Raw genomic sequence first — 27,560 nt, 5'->3', positions numbered from 1 at the left:
AGGAGGAGTCGGGAAGAGGAACCAGGTGCAACAGGTGAGCAATCCGCAAGGCGCCCTGGTCCTCGCAGTCCCAAGGATTAAAAAAGAACTTTAAAAATGGTCGTTATCCTCCTTAAACGCCGATCGTGACCTCCGTTTCAGCCCAGGTGAAGAAAGCACAATGTCAGAGCCTGCGAGCGGCACCCGCAAAGCGGGGGCCGCGAGGCGCTAAGTACTTGGCAGGGGAGGAGTCGGGAAGAGGAACCAGATGCAACAGGTGATACTTTGTATCTTTAACCTAAATTTTTATGCACATTTTGTGGCAGCCTATATTATACGGTGTGTAATGCACATTTAAAATAATGACTTACACATTCTAAGTGTTTTCAGGGACCTCGTAACACAAACAATACACAAGTCCAGTTCCCTTCTGCACAAAACAGGATTTAATTCTTTAGGCCTCTGATTGCACAAACGCATTTATAGTGATCGCATTAACCAATAAAGGTTTCATAACATAAAATAGTGTATTTCCCACTGATTAGTTTAAATTACATTTATTTGATATTTAAGGTGTGCCTTATTTGATATGTGGTTACTTCATGGTGAAAGATCAACAAAATGGTAACAGAATATTTTGTTCTTTTTAGCCTCATCTTTGATTCCGCCTCCGCGCTCCCTGACCCTGTATCCACCGCAGGATCCATTCGTTTTTAATGCACTTCGACCACTGCTTTGAATGCCTTTGCAATGTCTGAAAAAGCTAATATTAGCATATGATGTCCTGCCTTCCCTTCATTATGTCATTTTTTTAAAATTTTTAGATAGTGTGCCAGATTTCCCTGTGCTCCGTTTATATTTAACACAGTGTGCTATTTGTCCTACAGAATTGTACAAAAAACACTGTCTTCTAGTTTTAGAGGGGATTGAGAAAATGAAATTAACCTATTAAGTGGCTTAAGTGCACAATGTGTGACAGGAAAGCCTTGGTTAAAACACAGGATTTCCTGCATGACTAAATAGTATGATCTAAGTCAAATCAATTTACTTCATGTGTCTATTTTACTTGAAAGTGACATTTGAGAGCACTTTCAAATAATTCAGTTTACATGGACTGTGTACAAAAAACTAACTTGTATGCCTTATTACCCTCTAATGTTCTATCAGCCATTACAATAATATTGCCATGTTGTAAGGGAAACCACACAATTGGTTCACTTTGTTCTCTAGTGGTGTTGTCAGGAGGGCGGATTAATACATGTTTTAAAGTTCATGTTTAGAAACTCTGACTTCATATAAATGTCAGTGCAATGCTGTGATCTAATGTACTAAATTGAAACACTTCCATATGTTTTTTTAAAGATGTTATTTTTTTATGCCAAAAGAGGTTACATAGCTTGATAGTAGCCAGGTGTGTAGCGACAGATTACATCGTATATTTACAGAACTTTGCTGGGCTACATATATTTATGAAGCATTAGCACACAATTTTCTTTTTTTTTACTGTGTAACAAACTGACCCATATTAAACTGTGCCTCCACCCAGTTGCCACTGCCTTACCTAACAGCTTAGGGAAGCAGAGCAATGAACCCTGTGGTGCTTAGTATAAAATGCTCTAGTGGTGAAATCATGACAGTGTGTCAGAGATAGGTGTCCTTACACCACTGCCTTCTGTAGCTGTCAAGATGTGGCAAGTCCAACTAGTTTATAGGAACTAAGAGTGTATGTCTCAGTGGTGGTTTACGGGGGAGAGTATCATCCTTGGTGTAGTCTTTCATTTAAAGCACTCCACCAAAATATCCAACGTCTGTGCAATAAAATATTTCTCAGACCTGCTCATTCCTCCCTGTGTAACAGGGTGCTCTCAGATCGAAACCAAAAGAGCGAGTCCTCAGTCCAACTTACGATAGTCGGAGGAAGTGAATCCTTCCAGTGCAGTGTGATATTGCATTTAGCTAGAAGAAGAACCAGGTCTAGGAAATTAGCGGAGGGTTTCTTGAACTTAGGGTGGGGCAATACGTCCAATTGGACCACTTCTGGGGGATTTTGTTAGTACATGACCCATCATGGTCAACAGCACCTGGAGAACTCTTTGCCAGTTTGACAGGAGTGTGGAGCAAGACCAAAGCATATTAAGCAAATCGGCATCTAATTGCATACAGCGAGGACATGCATCTGTGGCTCCCAGGTATATTTATTTTATTTCGGCAGGTAAAGGGTAGGCTCAGTTCGGAATATTAAATTGACTATACTAAAAATGGCAGCTGCTGGATACTTTGTGGGAATAGTCCAATATTTTAGCCCAGTCCGTATCGTGTAGAAGTTTGGCCATGTCAGTCTTCTAGGTGGCGCAAAGAGAAAAGCCATGGAAAGGTCTCCATGTTGCAGGAAAGCTCTGTATACTCATCTTATCAGTTTTCCCATGCTGTAGAGAATCTGGCACACCTTATAAGTGGTTGGTACTAGGTGGCGGACATGAAATAGGGCATTTAATGATTATTTAAGGTGTTCATAAGGAGTTGACCCGGGTGAAGATTACAGTCTGCAATAAGGGTTTGGAAATCTAGTAGCTTGCCGTCAACAAATACATCCCCTAATTGTGAGAGGCCTGCAGCATGCCACTGACAGAACTGCCCTAAGCGTAGCCATCAGCGATTGGGATGGCCTAGCAAAGGTGCTGCAGGAGCGTAGGATTTCTTCATGTTAGTGAGTTTATGGGTTCTAATAAGGCAAGAGAAAGCTGTGCAGAACAACCCCGGATGGGTTCATTAGAATGGTCAGTAGGAAACAATGAGTAGGGCAGTAAGCCCTCCTTAAAGCCTTTATGGGTAAACCCCATCTCATGCAAGGAGCGGACAGAGAGCCAGCGAGCCACCCATTGGAAATATGCTGCTAAATAATAGCTTTAGAGTGGAAAGAGTTACCTGGTGGCATCCCAACCCCCAAATCAGACATGGGGCACCTAAAGAAGAAACTAGGGATGAGCAGTGGAATGTTTGCAAAATAATACAGTAACCAGGGTAGCACCGACATCTTCACCAGTGCCCATTACTGAAAGTGGAAGAGAACACCAAAACGCAAACTGGGCTCAGACGGACTGTCGCTCTGCCAGCTTTATATCCTACAAATCAGTGGGGGAAGGGTAGATCAAAATCCTTGGGTATCGAAAGGCAACTGATCCCCAGTTCAACCTGGGTCTAAATGTATATAAAGGGGGAAACACTACCATATGTATTAAAGAAACACTTCTCACATTTTAAAATATTTATCATGTTCCTACATTTTGTCTGTGTAATTTTCATCTCAAATATTTTGAATATTCTACATGTACTTTGGGATGAGTCAGATCACTAGTTTAGCCTTGCCCCGATTGCAAAACCATTTTAAGACATGGACAGAGGGGGCAATTGCCCAGCACAACCTTGAAAGGGATCGGGCCCCTTCTCACCCTTCACAATCACAACCAGTGGGCCATTGCACCAGAAGGGTTTGCCAAGGTGTATGGGTGCTGCTGGTTCAACCACTTGACAGTGCCCCTTCTGTTTTTTCCTCTCTGCTGAGACAACTCCCCAGGTACACAATACTTTCCAATACTCATGGCAGACCCATTTTGTCTGATTTTTGGAATCGTCCCACCTTGTTCTTCTATTCTTTATCTATCCAGTTCTTAGCAGCAACCCTTTGAATCAGTTTTTGTGGATCTACCATCTGATCTCGAATTCATCCTCCTCTTTAATTCTCTTTGATTGGTAGTCTGGCCTCCCTGTTTTGAGATAAATGTAGAGTCTCGGACTCACACTGTAGTGCTGCGATACTACAGAAAAACTGTGGGCACCTCACATCCTAACATTAGCTGTGAGACTGCCGCCCACAGCATCTGCTCTGCCTCGTTACTGGTTCAAAGTCCACTGGAGGTTGGGGTGAGGCATGTGTTTTTGTTCAACTACTTTAAACTCGCAGAAGGTCACTTACCTTAGTGTGTGTTTGCCATGGTTTTTTAAAAGTTTAAATGTGCACTTACCTCCGTTCATCCATATTCCGGTGTTTACATTTCCCCACTCTGCCCCTCCCCCTCCCCGCCTCACTGCCCCACCGAACTCCCTCCACGGACCGCTACTGAGTGTTAACCTGAAAGGCACCCTATTGCATACTCATTCAGTTCTGGCAATGCAAAGAAATGATAGATACCCACGGTATGTGCTTGTTTACCTCCAAAAATGCGCTACAAGTTGGCAACAATTTGGAGGGATATCAGGGTTTTATTGGGCTGAGTCTCACGGGTGCTGAACAACAGCAGTTATTTAAAGGGTGCCTCGAAACGGGTCTCTTTCGGGCTCTGTATTGTGCCCTGGCACTTTTTTCCAGACTGCTGCGTCATGGCAGTCCGGAAAAAACGGACCGCCTGTGCCAGGGAACAAAACAGAGCCCGATAGAGACCAGTATCCAGACAGCAGGAACATCCATGTGCGCTGCTCTCACTGCTCACTTCTCACTAGTGGAGAGGGAGCGTTGTAGGGGATGGGAAATCCTTTAAAGAGTCGTCTCCTCTCTGGATTTCCCTTCTCTTTTTGAAACTCAGGTGCAACAACATCGTCGTGGTGTCACCAGGGCTTTAAGTAAAAGCTTTTTCAATGTTATATATTACAAGCCATAGTTGCTGCTTATTTATCTTATGCAACTAACAATCATTGACAAAGCCAATAGTCCTGACTTGTTGTAGGTATGATGTTACTTGTTGTATCATATATCTGGATGCAACGACAGAAACAGCAAAATACTACTCGGGCGGCCCACTATGCTAACCACAGAGTTTGAGCTTATATGTGTTAAGCCACGCCCTTAATTACATTGGCCACGACCCCTTGAGAGACCCCCCAGTTTTGTCATCCCACTTAAAGCCCTGAGGGATATACATCATTAAAGCCGGGCACACAGCACTTTTTTGCTTCTCCTTGCAGTTTCTCCCTTCCCCATTCGTCAGTGATCCCAAGCAGGCCTAGTGTAGCCGTGCACCCTGGTTTCCACAAACGACGCTGTGGAGACTGACAACCGCCATTGCTGCCTCAACACCCCGAGACCTTCTCCCCCACCCCTCCCCCAGGCCGTAGCGGGCTCTCGGGGCAGCTCTGGCAGCGCACCTCGGCTGTGAGCTGCAGCGTGTCATTCTGCCCCACAGCTGAGACACTCACTGCACGGCGCTGTCAGCGCTCCAAGGCTTGCAGCGCGCGCCCTGCGCCGGGCCTCTCCGAGCATCCACACATGTGCAGAGTTTATATTTGGAAACATGCTCACTGGATTGAAGTCATTTTCAGCGGCCCTGCCCTGACACAAAGCCTCAGAGGGCGACGAGCCGTGCGAAAACTCTGCTCCGGATAGCCCTCTGCTGCTAAGGGGGTGTGTAACTGTGCCCACTGCCCAGGACGGACCGAACTCTTATTGAGGGGGGGGGGGGGGGGGGGAGAGACAGAGGGGGAAAGAGGCCAGCCCTGGATTCAAATAACTACAACAAACCAGACAGCGGCCAACTTTCCCAGCACTACGTCTTGGAGCCTGAGCCTGTGCTGCATCTATTCTCAGCCTCACAGTGACACAGGAAATACACGACTCCCCCCGCCATCGCTATGTGGCATCTTCCCCGGCAGCTCGTGGTGTCTCTCGTGACGCCAGCGCCGAGGCCACTCTACGTTTCCAGACACATAGCTTCAACCACAAGAAAGAAGTTTCGTTATTGGTGATCAGGTGGCGGCCTGCCTACTCGGAAGGGTACCAACACACAGACACACACTCCGTAAACCCTGGCCAGGTGCAACCCAGCGCAAAAGTTACAATTCTGCCATAAGTAAATCCACAAAGCACACGTAAACATACACATCAGATCAGACGATGGTAATGTGTTGGTGTGATGTATGCATACTCCACTGAGAGCGAAGGTCTGCTACTCTGGTTAAAAGCGGGTGGTGGGCCCTTGGCAGACCCGAGTAAAGACCAGAGCTCCTATTTTGAACAAAAAGTGACAGGCAGATCGTTTCATCTTCGTGGGGCTCAGTTCCAATTTCTCGAAAATTCTGAGACGTTTGGAACAAAATCCAGCATTAAACAAAATACAAAATGAGTACTTTACATTGTATTTACTGTACGTATATTTTATGTAAGCATCATTCTCAAAACCTGATTTCAGGCCATCTACATTTGTTTCACTTCAAAGACCACTGGGCATAATAAGAAAGGGCGCCTTGATGTAAGGTGTGTGTAACTCGGGTGCCTCAGGGATCTGTGTGTGTGTGGGGGGGTCAGGGGGGTCAGAGACATAGCAGATGTAAGTTTGCCTGTTTGTAGAGTGTGGAGTTTCCTGGTTTTCCTTGCCTTACACTCTGGCATGTTTCAGCCTGTAAAATGGCAGTATTTCAGCCACAAGTACTAGTTAAAGTTAAACCCTTGACTGTGACATTGTCTTGAGAGGCATTTAAAGCAATTCTCCTCACGACTTTGAAACTACGTGAATAGTGGTATGTAATTCAAACGGCTAACAGGGGTCGCTAGCAATCCCAGAATTCTCAGTCACTACGGGAGGTTCACGAATGGTGACGTGTGCTGCTTCACTCTCACCATAAGGTTGCCGGCCGTGAGCAGTGACCCGTCGGGTAGTCGGGGGGTGCTTCTGTGCCTCTGATGGGGGCAGAGTGTGAAGATGGAATCCTTAAATCCTCTCCGCAGCTACAGATAATTACGGACAAGCCTGGAGTGCTGGAGCCCAGATTGTCAATGTGCATCTTAGGTGTTTGGATGTACAGCAAACAAGCTAGGTTGAGACAACATAGTCCTGGCAGCCGCTGTGGCAGCGAGGTCATGACTGGCTGCAGGTGTCACTGCTAACTATAGGAGTTTGATAGAAGCGGGACGTATGCTGGTGGCTGTAGCACAGACTAGGCTAACAGAGGTAGCATTTTAAGGGGGGGCGGGCATTTCTTGGGGGTTCTAGGTGGATTTATTTTGGGTGGGGTGCTGTAGGGGTGCTGCTGTGCATTCACTATATCTTGAACATGAAACCACAACAGGGAGGTGACTGTTGGTTCCATGTCTGAGGTATTTTTGGACAGAGGAGACAACATTGCATGAACATGAAAAGCAAGAAAATTTAATGAAAAGAGTAATTAAAAAACGGATTTGCTTGACATGTTCATAAAAGCTCTACTAGTGTGAATTTCACTTCATTGTGTCTGAGAAATTATAAGGTCCATCAACACACGTATTCCCTCTGCAACCCGTTGGTCCAACCGAGGTAAGGTTTATTGCTAGATGATCCCTTCATTAGTGAATAAGTGAGCATAGTGGCTCTAGTGCCCACATGAAGTTGTAATAATCTGACCTGGTGCTTCATGCTGGACAAAAATGTAAAATAAACACAATGTAGATAGTTGAGCTTTCCCTGGATGGTAGCTGTACGACTAGAGGAAGACCCGGAAGAACTCTTCATCCGACGATGTTATATGTTGCTCAAAGCATCATGAAAGTCAGGGACCTGCACACTTCTAGCCTCAGCTCTTTGTCTGACATAATCCTGTCAGCAAACATAAGAATGATTGGATTGTAAAAGAAAATATCCCACAGCAACAGAAGCAAAGACTCCATTCGCTGACTGCAACTGCTTGGGAGCAGGGCCGGACTGGGAACAGTAAGCAGCCTTGGCAATTTTATCAGACCAATCCTCGGGATAGGGGAATTCCAGTGTGAAGCGCTGCTGATTTTGTAACTGGGGGGGGGGGGGGGGGGGGGATATTGCAGCACTTATGAACAACCAGCCCCCAGTAACAAAATCGTTCCCCTCCATCTAAAAACTGGCCTCCACCCTTCCAGCCTCCCGGGGAAATGCCCAATGCCCGATATGGCCAGTCCAGCCCTGTCTGGGAGGCTGGTTTGGTTGTTTTTAAGGACTCACATTGAGTGCCCTTTGAACTAAATGGTCAGTTGTTGGTTCTGTCACCTACAAGCGCTGCGGCAACATTCATCAGAAGTGCGGGGCTCTGTCCTCCATCCAAGCCAATTTCAAGATTGAAGATGGGCTGACAAGGACGGCGAATAACAAGATCACCAATTCCTAATCTATCACTCTAGGCACAATGAGACATATCTGCACGGACCTGATAATCCTCGCCTCGGTGCCTATTCCAATCATGGAGTCCCACTCTGCAACTCTGGGCAATAGCTTGCTTAATCTCCACAACGGCCCCCACAATGCTAAGGATGCCTGGCCTCCACCTTGGGGGTGCCCAGGAGTGGACGCCTCACAGGGAAAGCCAGGATGGGTCCACAGCGGTATTCGTACAAGCGCCTTGAGACCCTTGCGGGTGAGTAGTGCGCTATACAAGTATCAATTTACATTTACATATCATGGGTCTGGCGTCATATAAGGCTGCCAGCGCAGTGCACAGGTTAGGACCACTATCCTGTATAGGCATGGAGGTGATGGATATCACGCCTAGGGGTGGTAGTTTGAAAGTGCTTGGGTATCTTGTCAGGGAGATCGGGCGGGTACACAGGTTGTGGGATGTGAGGAAACCCACAAGAAGACTACGCCCCTTTTAAACAGGCGCTGAGACCACTGATCGGATTTGGTACCTCTTAGTTGAGGCTGAGTCCCGGAAGCTATTTCGACCTATGACGTAGGTGAGAGAACAGCATCTCTTTTCCAGGAGCAGGTACAGGGTGCTTTGTATGCTCACTTCATTGCTGCAGCATTACTTACCTTGCCCAGGGCGCGTAGAGGTGCCGCTTCTGAATTTTGATGCAGGTGGTCATCGGTGGGCATTTGGATGGCTTCTCCTGGGGGCTGGCTTGGCTGCTGCTGAGCGCGTTGGCAGAAGTGCGGGGCCCCATACTCGGCTTCTCATGGTGGGGCGCAAGCATGGGTCGCTCTCTGCGGTGCCCTGGTGCGTGCCTGGGGTGCTCTGCGCGCTCTACGAGACCGAGCGCGCAAGGAGCAGAAACATCTGTCTCTACGGCAGGGGGAGGAGGATGGCAGGAAGAGGCTCGCGCTCGAAAGAAAGTTTATAGAAAAAAAACAACAGGAACTCTCTAAAAAGGCTGTGGGAGTAGGACTGGTGCCGCTTCTCTTTCCTCAGACCTAGTTCTTGCGATGACACAGGCGGTGGGACTTTGGCAACCGCTGGCAGGGGCTCTGGTCCCAGGGTGCGGGTGCGCTTCTGTGGGTTTCTGTGCTAGTCTAGGCTGGCCTTAGACCTCAGTGTTTACAATCTGTCTTCACTCTCCTTACCCCGCTCTTGAAACAGAAACAAAAGTGCCTCGGACCGATAACTCCGTTTTACATTTTCTTTCTTTCTTTTTTTTTTTTCAAAGACGTTGTCATAAGAATTTAAAAACACTCGAAGGGAGGGATGGAGAGAAGGAGAAACTGCTGGTGTGTTTGCCTACCGGGGTAGCTCCCAGAGGCAAGCGTAAACACTAGGGATGAAAGATGAGCATGTGTGAGGGGCACTCTACAAGGACGTGAGCCGAGCTGACCCCAGTTGCTCTGTCTTTGAAACCACGCCTCCTTCCTCAGCTGAGCCAGGGCAGTCATTTCAACAATAGACAGATCTGTGGACTCGGTGGCTACACTCATCCCCCCTGCTATCCCACATGCTTGCTTGAGTCTTAGTAGCTTTGATTTGTTGGATTCGCCGCCACGGGGCCCCTTGTTACAACGTGCAGGTGTGGCTGACCTCGCCATTCCTAACACTCATCACTTGATATCTCTCTGCGACATCTCCAACAAACCACGCATAGTCGCAGCTTGGGGATTAGAGGCTGCAGTCCTTTATTTGTTATTTAACGTGACCTACCTCAACGTTCCGCTACTTTGTTCCCTCTTCCACCACTGTGAAGCGCTCTGATACCCTTCGGGGTCTTGTTCGCGCTATACAAAACTTTTTAAATCAATAAACCAATGATCTTATCATTAGCAAGCAGGCAATCAAGCGACACAGCTTATGAGAAAACACATCGTGCATATATTCAGTCCATACTTGGTTGTGGGTGAGACCTCTGAGCAGGTTCAAGGTTTAACCCTGCCACCAAATGTCCCCCCAACTGGACTGCAGGTGCCATCAGTGCCTCACCGTCCCCTGCTTCCTTGTGTGCGAGCCCCACCGTTTGGCATCACAAGGGCCCCTGGCTCACCAGGCACCCCCTTCTGTCCCTCTCTGGGGTGCCTTGTTCCTGCCCTTCAGTGTGTTCCAACTCTACAAGGTAATTGCAACTTTGTCTTGCCTTGGTCTCTCCCCCTGTACCAGTTTCCTGATCTGAGTGGGTGTGTCTTTGTTTTTTCTCTGCCAACTTGGGCCTGCTTGCACCTCTGTTTCTAGTGTTTCCCCCGCCCTGATTTGCCCACTTGAAAGTTGCAGGTTGTGTGTGTGGGGGGGCGAGGCTCCACCAATGTCACACACAGGTTTTTTCCACCAGTGCCACCCAAGTGCACCCAGTGAAATTTGTGCTGCTTCCCTCCCCCTTTCTCTCCGCCATCTATGACCATGGAGCCAGGTGCCTTTTGCTCTTCTGCCGTTTCTGAGCATCAGGCTAGGTGATGGCTCTATGACCCTGTAAGGCCCTGGCTATGCTGGTCCATGGGCCTCAATTCTAGCCCAAAGCGGTACAAAAGGGGGTGGTGATGGACGGAGCATCAGAACCAATCAAACACTCACACCCTGCCAAGCCATGCCTTCCCTGGACCGGAAACAAGCTTCCTAGGACCGGTTTCTGGCATTTCAGCCGTCTTCAGCCAGGCTTGCTTGAATCCAGTGGCAAAGTGAGCAAGGGACTCACGTCTGAGCATACCCTGCCAACTTATGGCGAACAAAGCGGTACAAAAGGGGGTGGTGATGGACGGAGCATCAGAACCAATCAAACACTCACACCCAGCCAACAGATCTGGGTTTGATCCATCACCGTTCTTTAGCCCACTCTGCCACCCCAGTTCAGACATGGCCATATGCAAATCAGTCTGACCCTGTGCTCAGGGTCAAGACTGATTTGCATATGGCTGGGTTCAAACTGGAACGGCATGGTGAGCAAAAAAACGATGGATTTAGGCCCAGATCTCTGTACTGGGGTGAATGTATGACATTGTTCTGCATTCTGTCCATCAATTGTTGTTTTTGCATTTGTCACCCCGAGTGGGAAGGGTATGCCCAGACGTGGGTCCCTTGCTCTCCATGCCACTGGAATCAAGCTATCCTGGCTGAAGAGGGGTGAAACCCCGAAACCGGTCCTAGGATGCTTGTTTCCAGTCCAGGGAGGACCTGGCTTGGCAGTTCGGGCTGGACTGTTCCCATGAGGCACAGGGTCAAGACTGATTTGCATATGGCTGGGTTCAAACTGGAACGGCATGGTGAGCAAAAAAACGATGGATTTAGGCCCAGATCTCTGTACTGGGGTGAATGTATGACATTGTTCTGCATTCTGTCCATCAATTGTTGTTTTTTCAATTCTAGCCCAGCCATTCCTTCCACTTGGAACCCTTGCTGTCCTTCAGATACCTCTCCCGGTTCCCGCAAACTACGCTGTTTGGAGAAAAAAGACTGTTGTCCTTTATTACACTTTTAACATGAGCTTGACTCATTAGCCCATAGGCAATCAAACTACACATCTTATCAGAAAACACATAATGCATATATTCAGTCCATACTTGGTTGTGTCGGGAGACCTCTGAGGAGGCTCAAGGCTTAATCCTGCCACCAAATGTCCATTTGTGGGGTGTGTGGCCCAAGCTGGGTGGCAGGTGCCAAGCCTGCCTCGTCAGCCCGCTACCTCTCCTGCAAGCCTTAACATTTGGCCACTTGGTAACCAGGCACCCCTTCTACCCATGTCTGATGTGTATTGTTTCTGCTCTTCAGCTTGTTCCAATTCCACCATGCTGCCTGGGATTTGTGGCACTGGGCAGCTCCCGTCAACCTGTAACTATCACTGTCCTATGTGCATTTAACTAGCTCTAGTATTCCCATAATGTTCAGAAGGAACATGTCCCGCTCTACCTCTGTTCGGAGGACATCGCCCTCTACCTAAAAACCTGGGACCAGCAGGTTAATAAGCCGTGTCCGACAAATTCCCTGCCCATGCTCTTGCATAATCTGCTCATTGCTACATTCAGTTTCCCACAATCTTTTCCACAGCCCTGTACTTCTTGACCCCCCTCCAGTTCAACCTTGGTATGAACTTGGACCACACTATGCTGAAAGGTGCCATGAGGGGAGCTATCCCTGCCATGTCCCTTTTGATTGCCTCCAGTAGCTGACCCCTTCCCAGCTTCGTTAAGTCGCTCCCCAAATGTATCACCAGCACATCGGCCTATCCTGTTTCTTCAGCAGGCTCCCATGTCATGCCGGACCTGCCGAGCCACTCTACTCATAGGTTCTCCATGCCTATCCCTTTAAATATCCATCTTCATTCTGCCCATTTTTTTGCCCATGCCACATAGAGATGCCCTACTATCCACACCGTCTTCTTGTCCTGCGGGTCCCCTGTGGGAGTTAAAGAGTTGTCAGCACCATTCTGTCCTAATATACCTCCTGTAAACATATGACTCCCACCTGCCCAGCCTCTTTATGGCCTCCCTTTGGAGTCTGTGTTGCGCTGCTGTAGTGGGTCCCTGTATCCGGAACAAATATGTTCCAAATTGTTCAGGTGGCAGTCCCACCACTACAATCCCACTGCACGTCACCAAATGAAATGAAATTTGCTCAAGAAGGCACCATCTGCATGAGTGAACAGAGGTTGTGCTTCCGGTGGCCTCACAGCAGTGAATGCCTTCATTAAACATACCGGGCAGCATTCAGCTGCTTCTATATACTCTAACTGGAGTCATGCAGGACCTCATTTTCCTGCGATAAAAAACCAAGCAGGGTCGAGGGGCTGCTCACAGGCCAGGGAAACAAACCCCTTTGCGCACTCCCACCCGCAGGCGGACAGCGTTGTCAGAAGAGCAACGAAGATTGGCTCCTGCCTCAGTGAGCGCTGAAATGATGCTGGCATGCAGGGAGCTCTAGTGTCGTGGTGGATTTGGGTATCCCTTTGCGGCCCCCAACCCGAAATGAGGCAGCTGTGTGTCCCAGGTGGGTCTGGACACCTTCCATAAAAGACCCAAACTAAATACTGTCCTAGCGCAAGCCTGCTAAAGTGAACAGGGTGAAGCGCTTGCCCGCTCATTTAATATTCACTGTTCACAAGAGGAGCTCCCCACAATGCCATGCGCAGGCCTGGATTTGCTTTTTGTGGTATGCCAAGGCGGGGCAGGGGCATCACCAACAAATGATTCAACAAGTGATTTGTTGTGGGGCTGTAGGGAGAGCAGCAGCCACCCCAGAGGTAGTTAAAAACCTTGCCCTAAGTTTTAAGGCACATTGAAACGATTAAGCTAATAGAGATTTTCAGTAGTTCCTAAGCTTTTGCTCTTGGGCCCTGCAGTGCAGGGACTCCTACAGGCCACTCTCATGGTTTTATTATGTGGCCTGAAGCAAGTTAATCAAAACTCTAACACAAATGTTTGTGACTGTATAGACATCAATGCGTCTTAGTAGATTTATTGTCAAACAATGCAAGGCATATGCTTATAATGACTACATTTGAATATGGTTATTGTTCCCAGTAATTTTAACCCCTTCAGTGCCACGCCCTTTCCCCGCCCTGTGCCGGCCGTTGCATTAGCGGGCGGGGTTCATGACGAGATAGTCTCGTCATGGGCACAGCGCAACCGCGCTCCATGACGAGACCATCTCGTCATGGGCACTGAAGCGGTTAATGGTGAGTTCATGGTGTTATGTTGCTAAAATATGACATGGTTATTGTTATTATTGTGGGGACACCCTCACAAAGCCAGTAGGCCTGCCTTATGTCCAAATGACACTCCGTTATAATGTGATGTTTCATCTGGTACAGGCCGGGCATTGTGAATATAGGGTTCAAGACCAACTATGGGTGAATTGTGATATGTGGGAGTCACCAAAGGTATTTCCATATGCCTGATATTTGTAAATTAATGAGTAGCATTTAGTAGTGTGTGTGTAATACATGTAGTTTTCCTTTTTTAAAGAAAAAGCACTGACTGGACAATAATTCACTGAGTGGTGTTGTTGTGTGCCAGCGAATTGGGATTGCTACCCAACACCACCTCTCCAGAGTAAGAATTGGACTGCTCTGCTTTTCTACCACGAGAGACCCGCATCCTACAATGGGAAACTTGCTTCCCATTATTTAAACAATTGGAGACCTTCTACTTGTGAAGGACTCACATTCTTCAAAACTAATAACTAATCCTGGGCGTAGTGGGGCTACGTGGAGCATCGCGTAGTGTGGCCAAATCTACGCACACTCGCGCACTCCGTGTAGCCCCACTACGCGCCGCCCGCCTCCCTCCCGCCATCATTTTAAAATAAGTTAAAGTATTATAAAAGTAAATTAAATACCTTACCTGCGGTGCGGCATCCTGGGGCTCCCTCTTCCTGCTTGACGACAACTTCTTCTCACAAATGCGCATGCGCGGACGCCCGCACATGCGCATTTGTGAGAAGAAGTTGCCGGTCAAGCAGGAAGAGGGAGCCCCGGGACGCCGCACCGCACCGCAGGTAAGGTATTTAATTTACTTTTAAATTCTTTAATTTATTTTAAAATTAGGGCGGGCGGGCGGCGGGTGGCGGGCATCTCTGCTTCGCCGCGGCGTGTGCGTAGCGCTGCCTGCTACACCTACTTCGTAAACTGCGAAGCAGGCAGCGCTAAGTACACTCCGTGGGCGGAGCGGAATACTACGCCCGGGATTACTAATAACCCAATTTCTTATAGCTGGCCATGTCATAGTGCTTTTTTGTCTAACTTTCAGCCATATGGTACAACAGTCTCACTGTTGGTATAGCATGACTAAAATGTATCGTTAATGCTAATAGTTCTCTCATAGGCGAGAACTATTGACTGTGCCCATGCTTGTTACATCCAGTGCTTAAGGGACATTGGCCCCTAGTGGAAGGGGGTAGTGCTGGAGTGCCTGTACACCATCCCTTACCCTCTCGCCATAAGTCTCACCCTAGGAAACTCGTCTTCGAGAAGGCCAAGGATGCACCCCCGCTCAGTTGATTTAAAAGGGTGAGTGTTGGCATGGTGTGGCACAGCAGTGGCTTCTAGCCTGAGTGGCAGCAAGAAGGTTTTTTCGTGTTGGCATGTAACTTTTTTTTTTTTTAACTCCAACAGCTCCATGGAGCATGCAGAGTTTTCATAATAATTCAAAGTTACGAACTTTGCACAGCACGAGGTAAGATCTTTATGGGCTACTATGTGTTTACAGCCTACAGAACTATAGAAAAATCATTAATAGCCTGCAGATCTGTGACACCCCAAATTCCTCCTAAGTTTAAGTCACTTAGACTTGCGCAGCATAGAATGTAATCTTTTTAAACTGGCCATTACCCACTGAATTACAAAAAGGCACGCAAGAAATTCACACATTACATGTATGCGCATAGTTTTGCCATGCACTTTAAAGAAAGGACCCATTAGTCTGTAATAAGAAAAGTGCAAAAAAACAAGAGGAGCTTGTGTGTAACTTCGCCTACAAGCCAGGGTTGGATTGGGATCAAAAATCTGCTAGGGCACCCTAAAAAAAAGTGGACCACATTTGCGAATTGCACCTTTTTGCAAAACACTGCTTCAGTGTTTTAAGTATCCTAAAAAGAAGGAGGGATTTTCTCTAAACGAGGCATGTTTTCTGAGCTTCCATGTGGTAAAAAAAATGCAAATGTTGCCAGGACTCTTTGTACAAGCTTTGGGTCACAATGGTGAACCACACCTGAATATAAGTGAAGCCACTTTAAGCTCAGGCCTCCTGCCCAATCTGCATAAAATAATGGGCCAGTCCAGCGAGAGACCGGGATTGACACCTCCGCCCGTTGGTAAAAGGGAGGTAATAGAGACCCATCTGCCTCTAGAAAGGCTGCTCAGGTCTCCATTTGCCTGCTGAAGGCATCTGAACAGCACGGACACAACCTAAATCGGCCACCATACTGGCCAAAAAAGTGGCCCACAGCTGCAATTTAAATGCCGGCCCATCGTCCATTGTCCGAGTGCCCGTCTCACCAATCCGACCCTGCCACTAGCAATTGAACAAGTCTGCCATGCATGGACTATGATGCATTTAAAAAGCAGTTTTTGGTATAAGGGTGTTGAAAATACATTGACAGGAGGCACACAACATATACGTCTTAAAGGAGGACAGCTGGACGGGGTCTGTACGTCGTGCATAGTCCTGCTACCTCATCTGGAGTACTAAGACATGCCGAATAACAATCACCAGATCAATAACACATGGAAAGAATAGTGACTTGTGAGAAATATATTTTTTTAATATTCCACGGACAGTGCTGGCCACTTGTTTTCTGATGTGGAAGCACCCAACAATAATGCTGGAGGGGGAGATGGCAAGCAACAGCTTGGGTGGGGCCAGGAGGGTAAAGGGCAATCAACAACACAGGAGTGGAAGGGTGGAAGTCAAATTAAAACATATCCTTGACAGCGAAAGCAGTGGAAGGGCACTGGACAAGGAAGCAGTTCCTGTGTCAATCTCTAGGGCAGGGACAAGCACATGAAGAGGAAATGAAGGTGCCACGTTCTGACCAAAGAGAAGCAAGGACATGAGAGTGACAATGAAGCCAAACCAATGGTAAGCAATAGGCGGGCTCTGAGACACCTGCAAAAACAAAATGGCTTGCAAGAAACAGCGCATGTGCTGTCTCAGGCGAGACCTAAAAACTGCCCGTCTCTGTCCACCACTACCTACTGCCATATCTCACTACTGTAAACTTTTCACTGTGCACCAGCCTCCACCTTCCCATTTGTCACACTAATACGGCATCTCCTTTCTCTTTTAATTTCAAGCCCACATTTCATCTCTCCAGAATGCTCATAAATTGTGTCTCCTGCGACTTCTTTTTATCAAGGCCGAAACCCATAACATATATAAATGCGCCAGACTTTCTACAAAATGTTATGACACAGTAAACGAGGCAAACATTTGCAGACAGCTGATTCACCATTAAAGGTTTTACAAACTCGTTTCCCTGCAGAGTTTCTACAAACTCTCTGATACACCTATAAAATATTAAGTTTTCTAGGCAGTTCCAACAAGCACCCTCAGGCGAAAGCTGTGAGAGGAGCCAGGGGAGGCCGAAATCGTCTGTGCTGAATTTACAGCAGTCGGACAGGTCGGAGCCATGTTTTATTTATTTTATTTTATTTATTTAAGGATTTGTAAAGCGCCTGGTGACCCGAAGGCATCCAAATTACAATCCGCCTCTGCCCACCACAACTCCACGGCACACCAGAAGGACAGCAGCATTGTCCCTTCATAGTGAATCACACGCAAAACGTAATGTCTCCTATATCTGGGACATGTATATTGCCGTACATCATAATTCAGAAAATAAACAATTTCAGGCCACTAGATTATGGCTTCTCAAGCCGGTTTTCTGAAACCACCAGAATTGTTTTGAATCTGTCTTTTAAAAAATTGTTCATGACCCTTTTGAGAACAAAAAAAAGAGAAATTTCCGGAACACAACATTCTGTCCAGGAATAGTGGATGCAAATACGGTGTATATATAAGATGTTAATCAGCACCACATGTCCCTGAAAGCTTGCAGTGGTTTCCACTCCTTTGCATGTGACCTCTCTGAGGTCCTGGCTGACCACTTCTGGAAACCCTAAACTGTAGTATGATGTGTTTACAAGAACCGACTCAAACCCAGAAATGAGAACGTGTTTGATTACTTCTAAGCCACTGCATGTCAGGCGCTGAGCGATGCAGCATACATAGATATGAACAGAGGTCCCACCCTTGTCTGAATAATTATACACTGTCAGTCCCTCCATTTCTCCCCATCACCCAGGAGAGGGGCTTGAAAACCTATGTATTGAGAACTGGCTTCCCACAGTGGGGCATGAAGAGACCACAAACAATGACATAATCTAAACGTCCGCCCATACAAGACAGCAAGAATGTCATGCTCTGTAAATATGTAATATATAATTGTCCAACCCTAATTGCTTCTTAAAATGTAATCTTGAGTGATTTGCAACTCAGTAGCGGCTGGTGACATTTTAAAGTGGTGAGGCGTAAATACTGCACTGTGGCGAGCGAGCGTAGCGAGCGAGCCAGAACAACCTACCGGGGGTTCACTAAGCCTGCATTCACCCATCCACATAACTCAAACTCACCCTGGACTCACACAGGTACACTGCTCAACCTGCACGCATGCAGACATCACTCACCCTTCGCTGCACTGTACTCAAAGATGCACACTGTTTCATCAGAGAACTATATACCAAAAAACAAATGAGTGTGAAAGCTAATGAACACTTTACAAGTAGCTGCTAGTTGCTTTCTGGACATATGTGAATTCATTCATAGCATCGAAAACAACCTCCTCACAGAAATGAAAATCTAGTTAACATAGAGTCTGAAGGCCTGTACGTGGCCCAATGGCATCCCCAGGCATCACCACGACAAGAGAGAGTCCGACAACGCACATGCTCAAAACCAATGTATATTAAAAGGGGCCAATGTTACCAGACTAGCTCCACCACAGTTCCCTCTCTGGCAGTGATGTCCAATGTTGGTCCATGAAGGTTGGGTTCATATCAGATTTTATTAAATACACATATGACAATCATGCATAAAATTATGGTTAAATTCAAGCTCTTGTGAAGAGAAACTCGGGACATCCCTGCTTCATACGATCCAAAATGACATTATATGACATGGCCACAAAACCGCAAAATTTTCCAAACATTCCACATTTCAAGCTGTGCGAGTATGCAATAAAAAATTCTTCTCATAAGCAGTATTCTCAATGATTTTTTACACCATTCCGGAAAGTAATAATCGAGTTTCCTCACATCCAGAATTAAAATATAAACAGCACAAACCTACCCTCAGAGTCGGGGTGCCGGGACTGAGCCGAGGGCAGCGGGGAACAAAGGCAGGGGGTGAAGAGGAGAGCCAGGGTCACTTATCTCATCAGCCACCCTCCGATGGGGGCAGGAAACAAAAATGATATAGTGTGAACTCGACCCGAAGGTATTGGAGGCGTTACATGAGCACCAGTCACATTGCACAAGGCCACATTCATTTTTTAGGCACAGGGAGATTAAGTGATTTGCCCAGAATCACAGGATGTTGAGTCGACGCCGAGACTGGAACCTGCTTCTCCGGTCATACAGTAGGGAGCTCTAGCAGTTAAAGGACATGCTGAAATTTGTAATGCAGAGGTGATCGGGGGACAGTCTATATGTACGTTTTACATCTATAGAATGTGCACCGATCAACCCTGCAATACAAATTAAATGTATCACTAGTGATACATTTAATTTGTATTGCAGGGTTGATCGGTGCACATTCTATAGATGTAAAACGTACATATAGACTGTCCCCCGATCACCTCTGCATTACAAATTTCAGCATGTCCTTCACTATATCGGGACTATTGGCAAGCCACACACAATAACAGAGCCAGAACTAGAACCAGCACAGCACTGAGGGTTCAATCAAGTACTCACTGTTTTCAGCTTGATCACGGGGTTTCTCTCGGACCGGGTTGAAGCTGGTTCAAGGAAGGAGGGAAACACGAACTCAGCGCAGGAAGCAGTACTTGAAATACCGCCTCTAGTCATAGGGTGACTCTGTATCAACGTCATCCAGTCAGGGGAGGAGGCGGGATCCTAGAACTAGAAGAATGTTCTGAGCTACGTGACTACGTCAGAGTTCCGGGCGAGCCGAAAATCCGACCGAAGTCCTGGAAAACCAGCTGCTTCAGGTAGCGCCTGCTTGCCCTCACCACTGCCTCACAGACACACTCTGCACATGCGTGACTTGGGCGATATTGAAGTCGAACGACGTCCACCACACGTCATGCGCAGGGTGTGTGTTTGTACACAGCCGTGCTGCACTGCTACCAGAGTGACGCAGCCTCAGACCACCAGTCTCCTTTCAGTTTCAAGGTGTCTCTCTTGTCTTCCTCCGACCCCGATCCTCGTCCGGAGGCTGGTGGGGCAACGCGTCCGGAGGCTGGTGGGGCAACGCCCCATTCGCCCCTATGCACCAGCCGCCCCTGTTGCAACTTGTATATATGCAACTCTAACCACTAGTATCTGTAGTAGACGTATGTACTTACTACCATTTTTGTGTGAATTTAGAGATTTTCTGTTTGTATCATTTCCTTGAGTGGATTTTCAACTTGTAAATATGCAACTCTAACCACTAGTATCTGTAGTAGACGTATGTACTTACTACCATTCTTTTGTGAATTTAGAGTTTTTCTGTTTGTATCTTTTATGTAACGCATGTATTCCGAAGTCCTTGTGTAATGTAACTGGTCCTTTTGTAAAGCACTCTGAAACCTTTGGGTAAAGTTCACGCTATATAAAATCGCATTTAAGGAAATAAAAATAAATAAATAAAATACAGACAACGAGCAGCTCACAATCTCGCACAGTCTCCTCTGCACACAAAAACTACTTGGAGTCCAGCACAAAGACACAACAGCCCACCAGCTCCTAGGCCTTCCAACCACCTTTAAAGCCGTGCGCCATTAACAATGTTAGACTTGGAAAGTTGCTACAGTCAACGAGAAGCGTCTTATACCAGTTCACACCACGCCATGTCTCACACAGTGGTCTGGTGATCCTCCCACATAAATGCTTCAATTTAAGTTAACCTGTAGGAAGAGAGCGCAATAAGCATTGTCACCCCCAGCGCGCCATGATTACTCCACCACTAGCTGAATATTTTGTGGAAGGGAAATAATGTAGAAAGCTTTTGTAAATGTTTCATTGCAAAACCCCAATATCTATGTTGCTGCCCATAACCCCAGTGATTGAAATAATGGAATCATGATCATTTACAACTGAGTGTGCCTTCAACTGTTCTCACTTTAAAAGTTGGTTATTTTCCACAAGTATGTATTCCCATTAATGTGGGAGGATCTTCTAGCAGAAATAGAACACCCCCGTGTGTTTTGGTGTGTGATGTGTACATTCAGAGATGTTTCAAAGCTTCAAACAGCAGTCTAAGGAGCTCATGGGCCGATAACAGCAGATATGGGGCCCATCTAAACTTGATGTTATTGTACATCATCATTTCTTCTACATTAAAAAAAAAAAACAATTTTACTGATAATTGCTGCATGTTCATGAAGCGTGCAAATAACCAACAGGGTTTTCATATTTTTATTCATCTCCTCAGAAGCTAGAACCAATGCAGTATAGACGCATTTTGTAGTGGAAACAATTCAAACTAAAATTGTTAAGAGGAAGTTGGCTTTGTGCCTTGATACACAAAATGGTCCTACATATCATATGGGGCCTCAAGGACTAGGAATGATGCTGGCAACTTACCATAAGCTAGCAGGACTAAATGGCAAGGTCTGCAATATGCTAGGTACCTATAGAGCTATGAGGCCTACAGAGCTGAATAGAGTAGGCAAAGTTAGGAAGGACAGAGACTAAAAATAGATATACTGGTTGAGAATGTAATTTGGAATATATTATTCACTGATTTTAGACTGTTTGTGAACTGACAGCACAGAGTTATATAAAACAGCATAGAAGCAATGGCAGCCATGGCACACTTAGTGAAGACGTGCAACAGCATAGCTAAGGCCACCTTTGTTTGGTAGTCAAACCCTTTCTTCAATCCAGTGCTCCAAAGGGGGCTGAAAAGCAACAAGTCAATGCTATATCAACATTCCATACATAAATAAATCGAACAGTTGACAATGATGGGTAATTGCATTACTACTCCTGGGCCTTTCAGCAGCTTTTGACACAGTACTCCATGGTATATTACTTCTTAGAAGCAAATAAATCAATATGGATGGCATCATTCTCCCTTAGAGTTCCTTTTACATAAATAACAGGTCCTACCTGCTTCATTTGACCACTTTTTCATGAGCTCCTTACTGCACAAAAGCAGACGTTGAATTCATCATCCCTCCCCTACTGTTCAACATATATATGAAACCAATACCAAACCTTATCAACAGGTTTGACTTCAAATGTTACAACTATGCAGATGACACACAGATAATCTTCAAATTGGAAAAACCTAAGGAAACCGGAAAATCAAAACTCAACACCTGTTTCATAGCCATAGATCCTTGGATGGCGTGGAATAATCTCAAGTTCAATGATTACAAAACTGAAATACTGATGTGTGGTGGATGTATGATCCTCTTTTTGTCTGGATAAACAGTGGTCTCCTCCAAAAATACATAAAGAATTATGAAATCTTGAAATTATCTTCGGGTCTGCAAATACCATGGATGTTCAAATGAACAAGCTATATCAAGCAACATTCTACAGAATATAACCCTTTAAACACATCTTTCCACATCATGAACTTCCTCAAGAGGTACAACAAACAACCACACTCAACTTTATTAACATACATTAGCAGGGCATACCACTGTTAACTATGAGAAGGCTGCACAGGATCCAGAAATCAGAAGCATGACTACATCTAAGGGGCCGATTCCGATCCGGGTCGGAAGGGCACCGAACGCGATCCGGCCGGAAAAACTACGAGCCGTACGCGTGTTTTCTGCCCGACTCGTACAGCTGTACGAGCGAGCTAGTACGATGCGAGCTACATGAAATTCACCGACCGAGTCGTTTCCGGGTCTGAACCGCTCTGTACGTGTCGGTCGTAAGCTAACCGTGGCGTGCAATGGATGCGATTCATGACCGAGCCAGTACGATGCACGTGTCGGACAGCCTGTGCGAGCCGGGGTGTCCAGCTTGCAAAAGCTCCCGGAGTCGGACTTCGGGGGTCTGCGTCGAACCCCCCGACACCCGCAGCCGTACGACTCGCACACAGGGGGAGACCCATGGGTCTCCTCCACACAGGCATGTACGGAGCGGATGGCACCGACGCGTACTCACTGTAGGGGGCACACTTGTTCGAGATGTACCCATTCAGTCAATGGGAGTGCATGTACGCGTCGCACAACTGGCTCCCATTGACTTCTATGGGAGTCCGACCGAACCTAGTCCGACAGCATACGTGCGCATCGTACTCGCTCGGTTGGACTGTAGTGGTCCGGCTCAGTCGGAAAACACTCCGGATCCGACTTGGTCAGAGTGCTTTCCGACCCGGATCGGAATCGCCCCCTAAATCTAAATAAACAAACCAGCATCTCTCCAGTCCTGAAAGCTTTATACATTCACCCAATTGCAAGTTCATCTTTAAAGCCAGTAGGCATCACTCACTGAACAATAAATGGAAAACTACAAAAAAAATTGCAATCGAAAGTCACCAAACATTCCCAAATGGGGAACTCCCATTGTAGGCTGGCACCTCATTTAATAATTCACGCTTACAGGAAGAAAAACATTGGGGGCAATATTTTCTCAGTTCAAGATGCAAATCTATGAAATTCCATGTCAGCAAAGATTACAGCTACAGAGAATCACTTAAGAGTTCAGAAGAATAGGTATGCCCTCGTTATTCAAGCCTTATGTCAGAGAATCTTTATTATCCAACTCACAAAAAAGTGTCATCATAAATTTTGGTCTCATTGTCTACAGACAGATTCCCATGGAGGACTCTCTAAAATAATGGGAGAATGAAATAAGCTCAATCACTTTAGAAATGAAACGAAGCAATTTGCAGAGAAGGTCAACTCCTCCAAATATAACCCGAAAAACCTAAATAACCAGCTATTCGGACATACCACATAGTAAAGTACCATACATGAGAACAATCCAAGTTTTAAGTTGAAAAGAATCAAAATAATCTTCACTATTAATGTAACCCATCAAAGGACAAACTTTTCAATATCATCAACATCAAATCAGAACAACTGAGCATGTGAGAACATATAGCACCTGCCCACATATGACAATGATCATCCCCTTCCTTTTACACTTTCAACATCCTCAGATGGCATGCTATCTCGAAAAGCATACTCGTCCCACTATATTCCTAAAATCATGAATGAAAATTGACCTTAAACTATATCTAATGGTTATTCTCTTTCCTTCTGTCATATAAAATGGCTCTTTCCTTACCCTCCTCATCTGCACGCCCTATTGCCTCTGTGCGTAGCCTGCTTTGTCGCATGCTTGTCTGCCTTAACATATCTTCAAACTGGCCTTACCGCTCCTCACAAATCTTAAATTTTCCTTCAACACCTTGTCAGGGGGATTAAGCTCCATATAAATGCAATCTAAATACAGCGCGATACAGTATGGCTACTGTCATTGAAACTCAACCTAGCCTATTCCATGGGAGGAAACAAACAACGAAAAGGAGGGACAGAAAGGAAAAAATAAACACTTGGAAGCAAGGAGTTTTAAAGGACACTGAAACAAAAGCAGTGGGCAGGCTGTAAGTCCATAATGTATATACAGCATATCTCAAAGAGACAGTGCAAGCGCTGTCTAGGCTTGACCTAAAAAAATAGGGAAGTCCTTCACCAAAAGAGAAAGCAATGCAAATGTTAGTAGCAAAAGAAACTCAGAAAAAAGCTCCAATTTTTTTTAGGATGGACACAGGGAGGAGTAATTATATGATGCCTTAGGTTAAGAAGGCAGCCAAGTAGAGCACACGTGAAGGAAGTGGACAGAACAGCGGTGTCAATCTCGGACTCTCTCGGACTCCTCCTTTAAAGCCGCACTAATCCTCCCCGCAACCAAGAAAGCAGATGTAACATTTATTATGTTAGAAGCAGGCCAAGAAAGAATGTTTTTTCCCCCTCTTCTTGGCAGCCCTCTCTGGAAATTTCTGACAAACTCTCCCCTCTCTCAGGTGATGGCAGAACAGGGCTATGCCCATTCAAGGAATTTGCCATAAAAGGCCTACCGAGTTCAACAACATATGAAAGAAATTCGGATTACCACTGAAATTATACAAAACTTTATGGGTATTGCAACAAATGTTTAAAGGTGTGGGCAGTCTTATCTGACAATGTACCTTGATTGGCTTATTTCAGGCCCCCTCACTGAGTGTACTTTAAGTCACCGGTTATAAAATAAAGTGGTTGCCTTACACTGAGAAATCTTATAAAACAACAAATGTGAACAAATATGCTTGTTTGTGGGAGAAAGAAACAATTAAGAGGCCGTTTTGGGGTGCACACGAGTGGGCAGAAGTCAAGAGGGACTTCTGAATTGGTCCTATTCTAGTAACATATCACACCTGGGCATGTATGTTGGACTAAACCTTCCTACAAAGAAGCTTCGAACTCTAGAACAAGCTTCTGCTCGAACAGAAAGCAACACAGTTAATGTACTCTTATTAACCCGTTAGCTAACAAGGGCTTCTGAGCAGTTTACCATTAATAGGGTCATTTGTTCGGGGACCGCAAAGCTGCAAAACCAGCTCCCCAGCCCTTGTGTCTAAGGAAAACCTTTTAAGGTGGATACGTTCACAGATTCTTCTACTTTGCTACATCTTTGTTACAATCTGGGACTTTTGCAACAGTTTATGTTGTACATGCCTCTCCCAGACCTACTTGGATCTGCCCTATAATGGAAACCACACCGTTTGGAATATCACCCTAGACTAATGAATGATGCTGCAATAAATAATGGCTAACTGTGCACTAATTAAGTGCCAAATAGCATAACACCAAAATATCTTAATTTAAGACTGCCGAACCGGTTGTGCAACTGTTCGTGTTCTTCTAGTACCCAATGCCACTGTGCTCAGAAAGAGCTGTGCTTAGACATTTTCCATCATGGGATGATTTGATTAGAGTGAAAAATATCTCACTTAACAGTAACATTTACAGTAGAAATCTTTACATATGTAACAGGAAACTGTGAATATTTATGAATGGCAAAAATTAAGATATATTCAAACATTTGCTGCCAGGAAAAATAATAATCTTTTCACGGCCCCAATACAGGCCCACAAGAGAATAGCAAGTTCAAGGTGGACAAGCAGAATCGGTGAACCAAGGTGGGTCTTTCATCCATTTTGATGAACCACATCTTTACCAGTCAGAAGTGGTTTTCCTAAGCAGCCACCAAATCCTGATGGGTCTCCCCGGTGTACCTGGATTTCTTTGAGACCCGGTAACTTGTAGGCAGTGTACAGTGCCCCAGGGTAGGCAAACTAGGATGGAATTCCAACATGCCATGTGCTTGAATTTTGTACCACTGGTAAAAAATGAAACAGATCTGTTCTGCCCATTTCAGTGTTTAACACTTTAAACCAGGGCATGTCAAAAAGCAAGCGCTTTGCTGCACTATTTAAAGGTTTTTAGGGCAGACCAATGCTAGAGATCCTCCTAGGTAGTAGATAACCTCCTATCTTTCTCCAATATTTGCAGACGGTCATGCAGCCTATCCCTAGTATACACTTTTCCCAAGGGACTCACGGTTGAAGAAAGGATGCAATGGAAGGCTGGGGATCTTCATTTTCCAAGACACCAAGGCTCGAGTTATCATCCTGGTAAGAGAAGCACCTTCCTGCATGTGCCATGTGCTGAAGGCTTGTACCTATCACTCGCCTAACTTTGTATGAACTGGACTGCCTTTCAGCACTGAAGACATCACATTAGGTTACTCAGCTGGCTGCTCTGGTGAGGTCTCTCCATTCTCTGCCCAACAAGGGCTTGAGCCCACATCTGAGGCACATGGATGCAAGACATACAATCATGGCAATTTCTTTCCAGGATTTCTGAGGCTATGTGTCTGTATTTGCAACTGTACTTGTAAAGCAGAAAGCAAGATGGATAGCTTCAAAGATGCATGTAGAACTGGCATGCCCGAAGTAGCATTGCAGGGCGTGCTCCAGGTAGGCACGCCCCTGCCACTGCCACTCACACTGTTCTGCAACACCTCATGCTTCAATACAGGTACATCAAGCACTATATAAATTCTACACCAAATGTTGACTCTGGCTGTTATGGTCGAAACAGTACTAGCCATTCCGGAAGGACTGCTTGAATTGTCTCTCGGAAAGAATATAGCGCTTGAAGCACCATCGCAACATACAAAATGTTATTAATGTCATTGAATCCTGCGTGAAGGTATTTGTAACATATCATATGATGATGCCAAGGCACTATAAAAGAAGATAAGTTGTCGCAGACACACATTCTGGTTTAGAGGGTTTGTTTGTGGCAGCTCTATAGAGAAGAGAACAGCCCTCGAGCACTCCTCCCCCCTATAATGCCCTACAAGATGTATGAGCACAATGGGGTTTTGAGGGCCTGCCAAGGAATGGCTGCTGCACCCTGCGAGCCCAGCCACTCATTAAAACCCACAAGGCGTTTTAATGCAAATCAGGAGGCCTCGGCCACAGAACAGAAATCTGTCATTTTAGTGTCTGCTTTTAGGATGCCGGCGTCACCCACTCCGCTTTCTCTCTTAAGCGCTTTAAAAAAATGAAGGAAAAATCATACACATTGGAGCGAACGGAACCTTTATAAATTTAAAAGGCATGGCACGAAGGTCAGGCTAGGCTTACTGTGGCTCGCTATGTCGTGCCAACACTGAGATATCCATTCTGGGATTAGTAGTCCTTGATTGTACCATGGTTTTT

General features: G+C 46.0%; 1 protein-coding gene across 2 annotated transcripts in view; it reads right to left on the bottom strand.

Annotated features, from left to right (window-relative positions):
• Positions 1-27,560, bottom strand: part of PDE1B (phosphodiesterase 1B) — a 1,345,653-nt gene that overhangs the window by 747,138 nt on the left and 570,955 nt on the right. Inside the window, exon 1 of one of the 2 annotated variants that reach the window (XM_085654770.1) lies at positions 8,724-8,962. The exons of the other annotated variant lie outside the window; for it this stretch is intronic. Within the exon in view, the coding sequence (XP_085510896.1) occupies positions 8,724-8,884 (161 nt within the window). The 5' untranslated portion in view covers positions 8,885-8,962. Of the gene's footprint in view, positions 1-8,723; positions 8,963-27,560 lie in introns of those variants that run through there. 2 annotated transcript variants of the gene reach the window in all.

The sequence above is a fragment of the Triturus cristatus genome, chromosome 4_1 (assembly GCF_964204655.1).
Source record: "Triturus cristatus chromosome 4_1, aTriCri1.1, whole genome shotgun sequence".
NCBI lineage: Eukaryota > Metazoa > Chordata > Amphibia > Caudata > Salamandridae > Triturus > Triturus cristatus.
The sequence above is the reverse complement of the archived record's forward strand: the minus strand, read 5'-3'. Positions and strand labels throughout refer to the sequence as shown.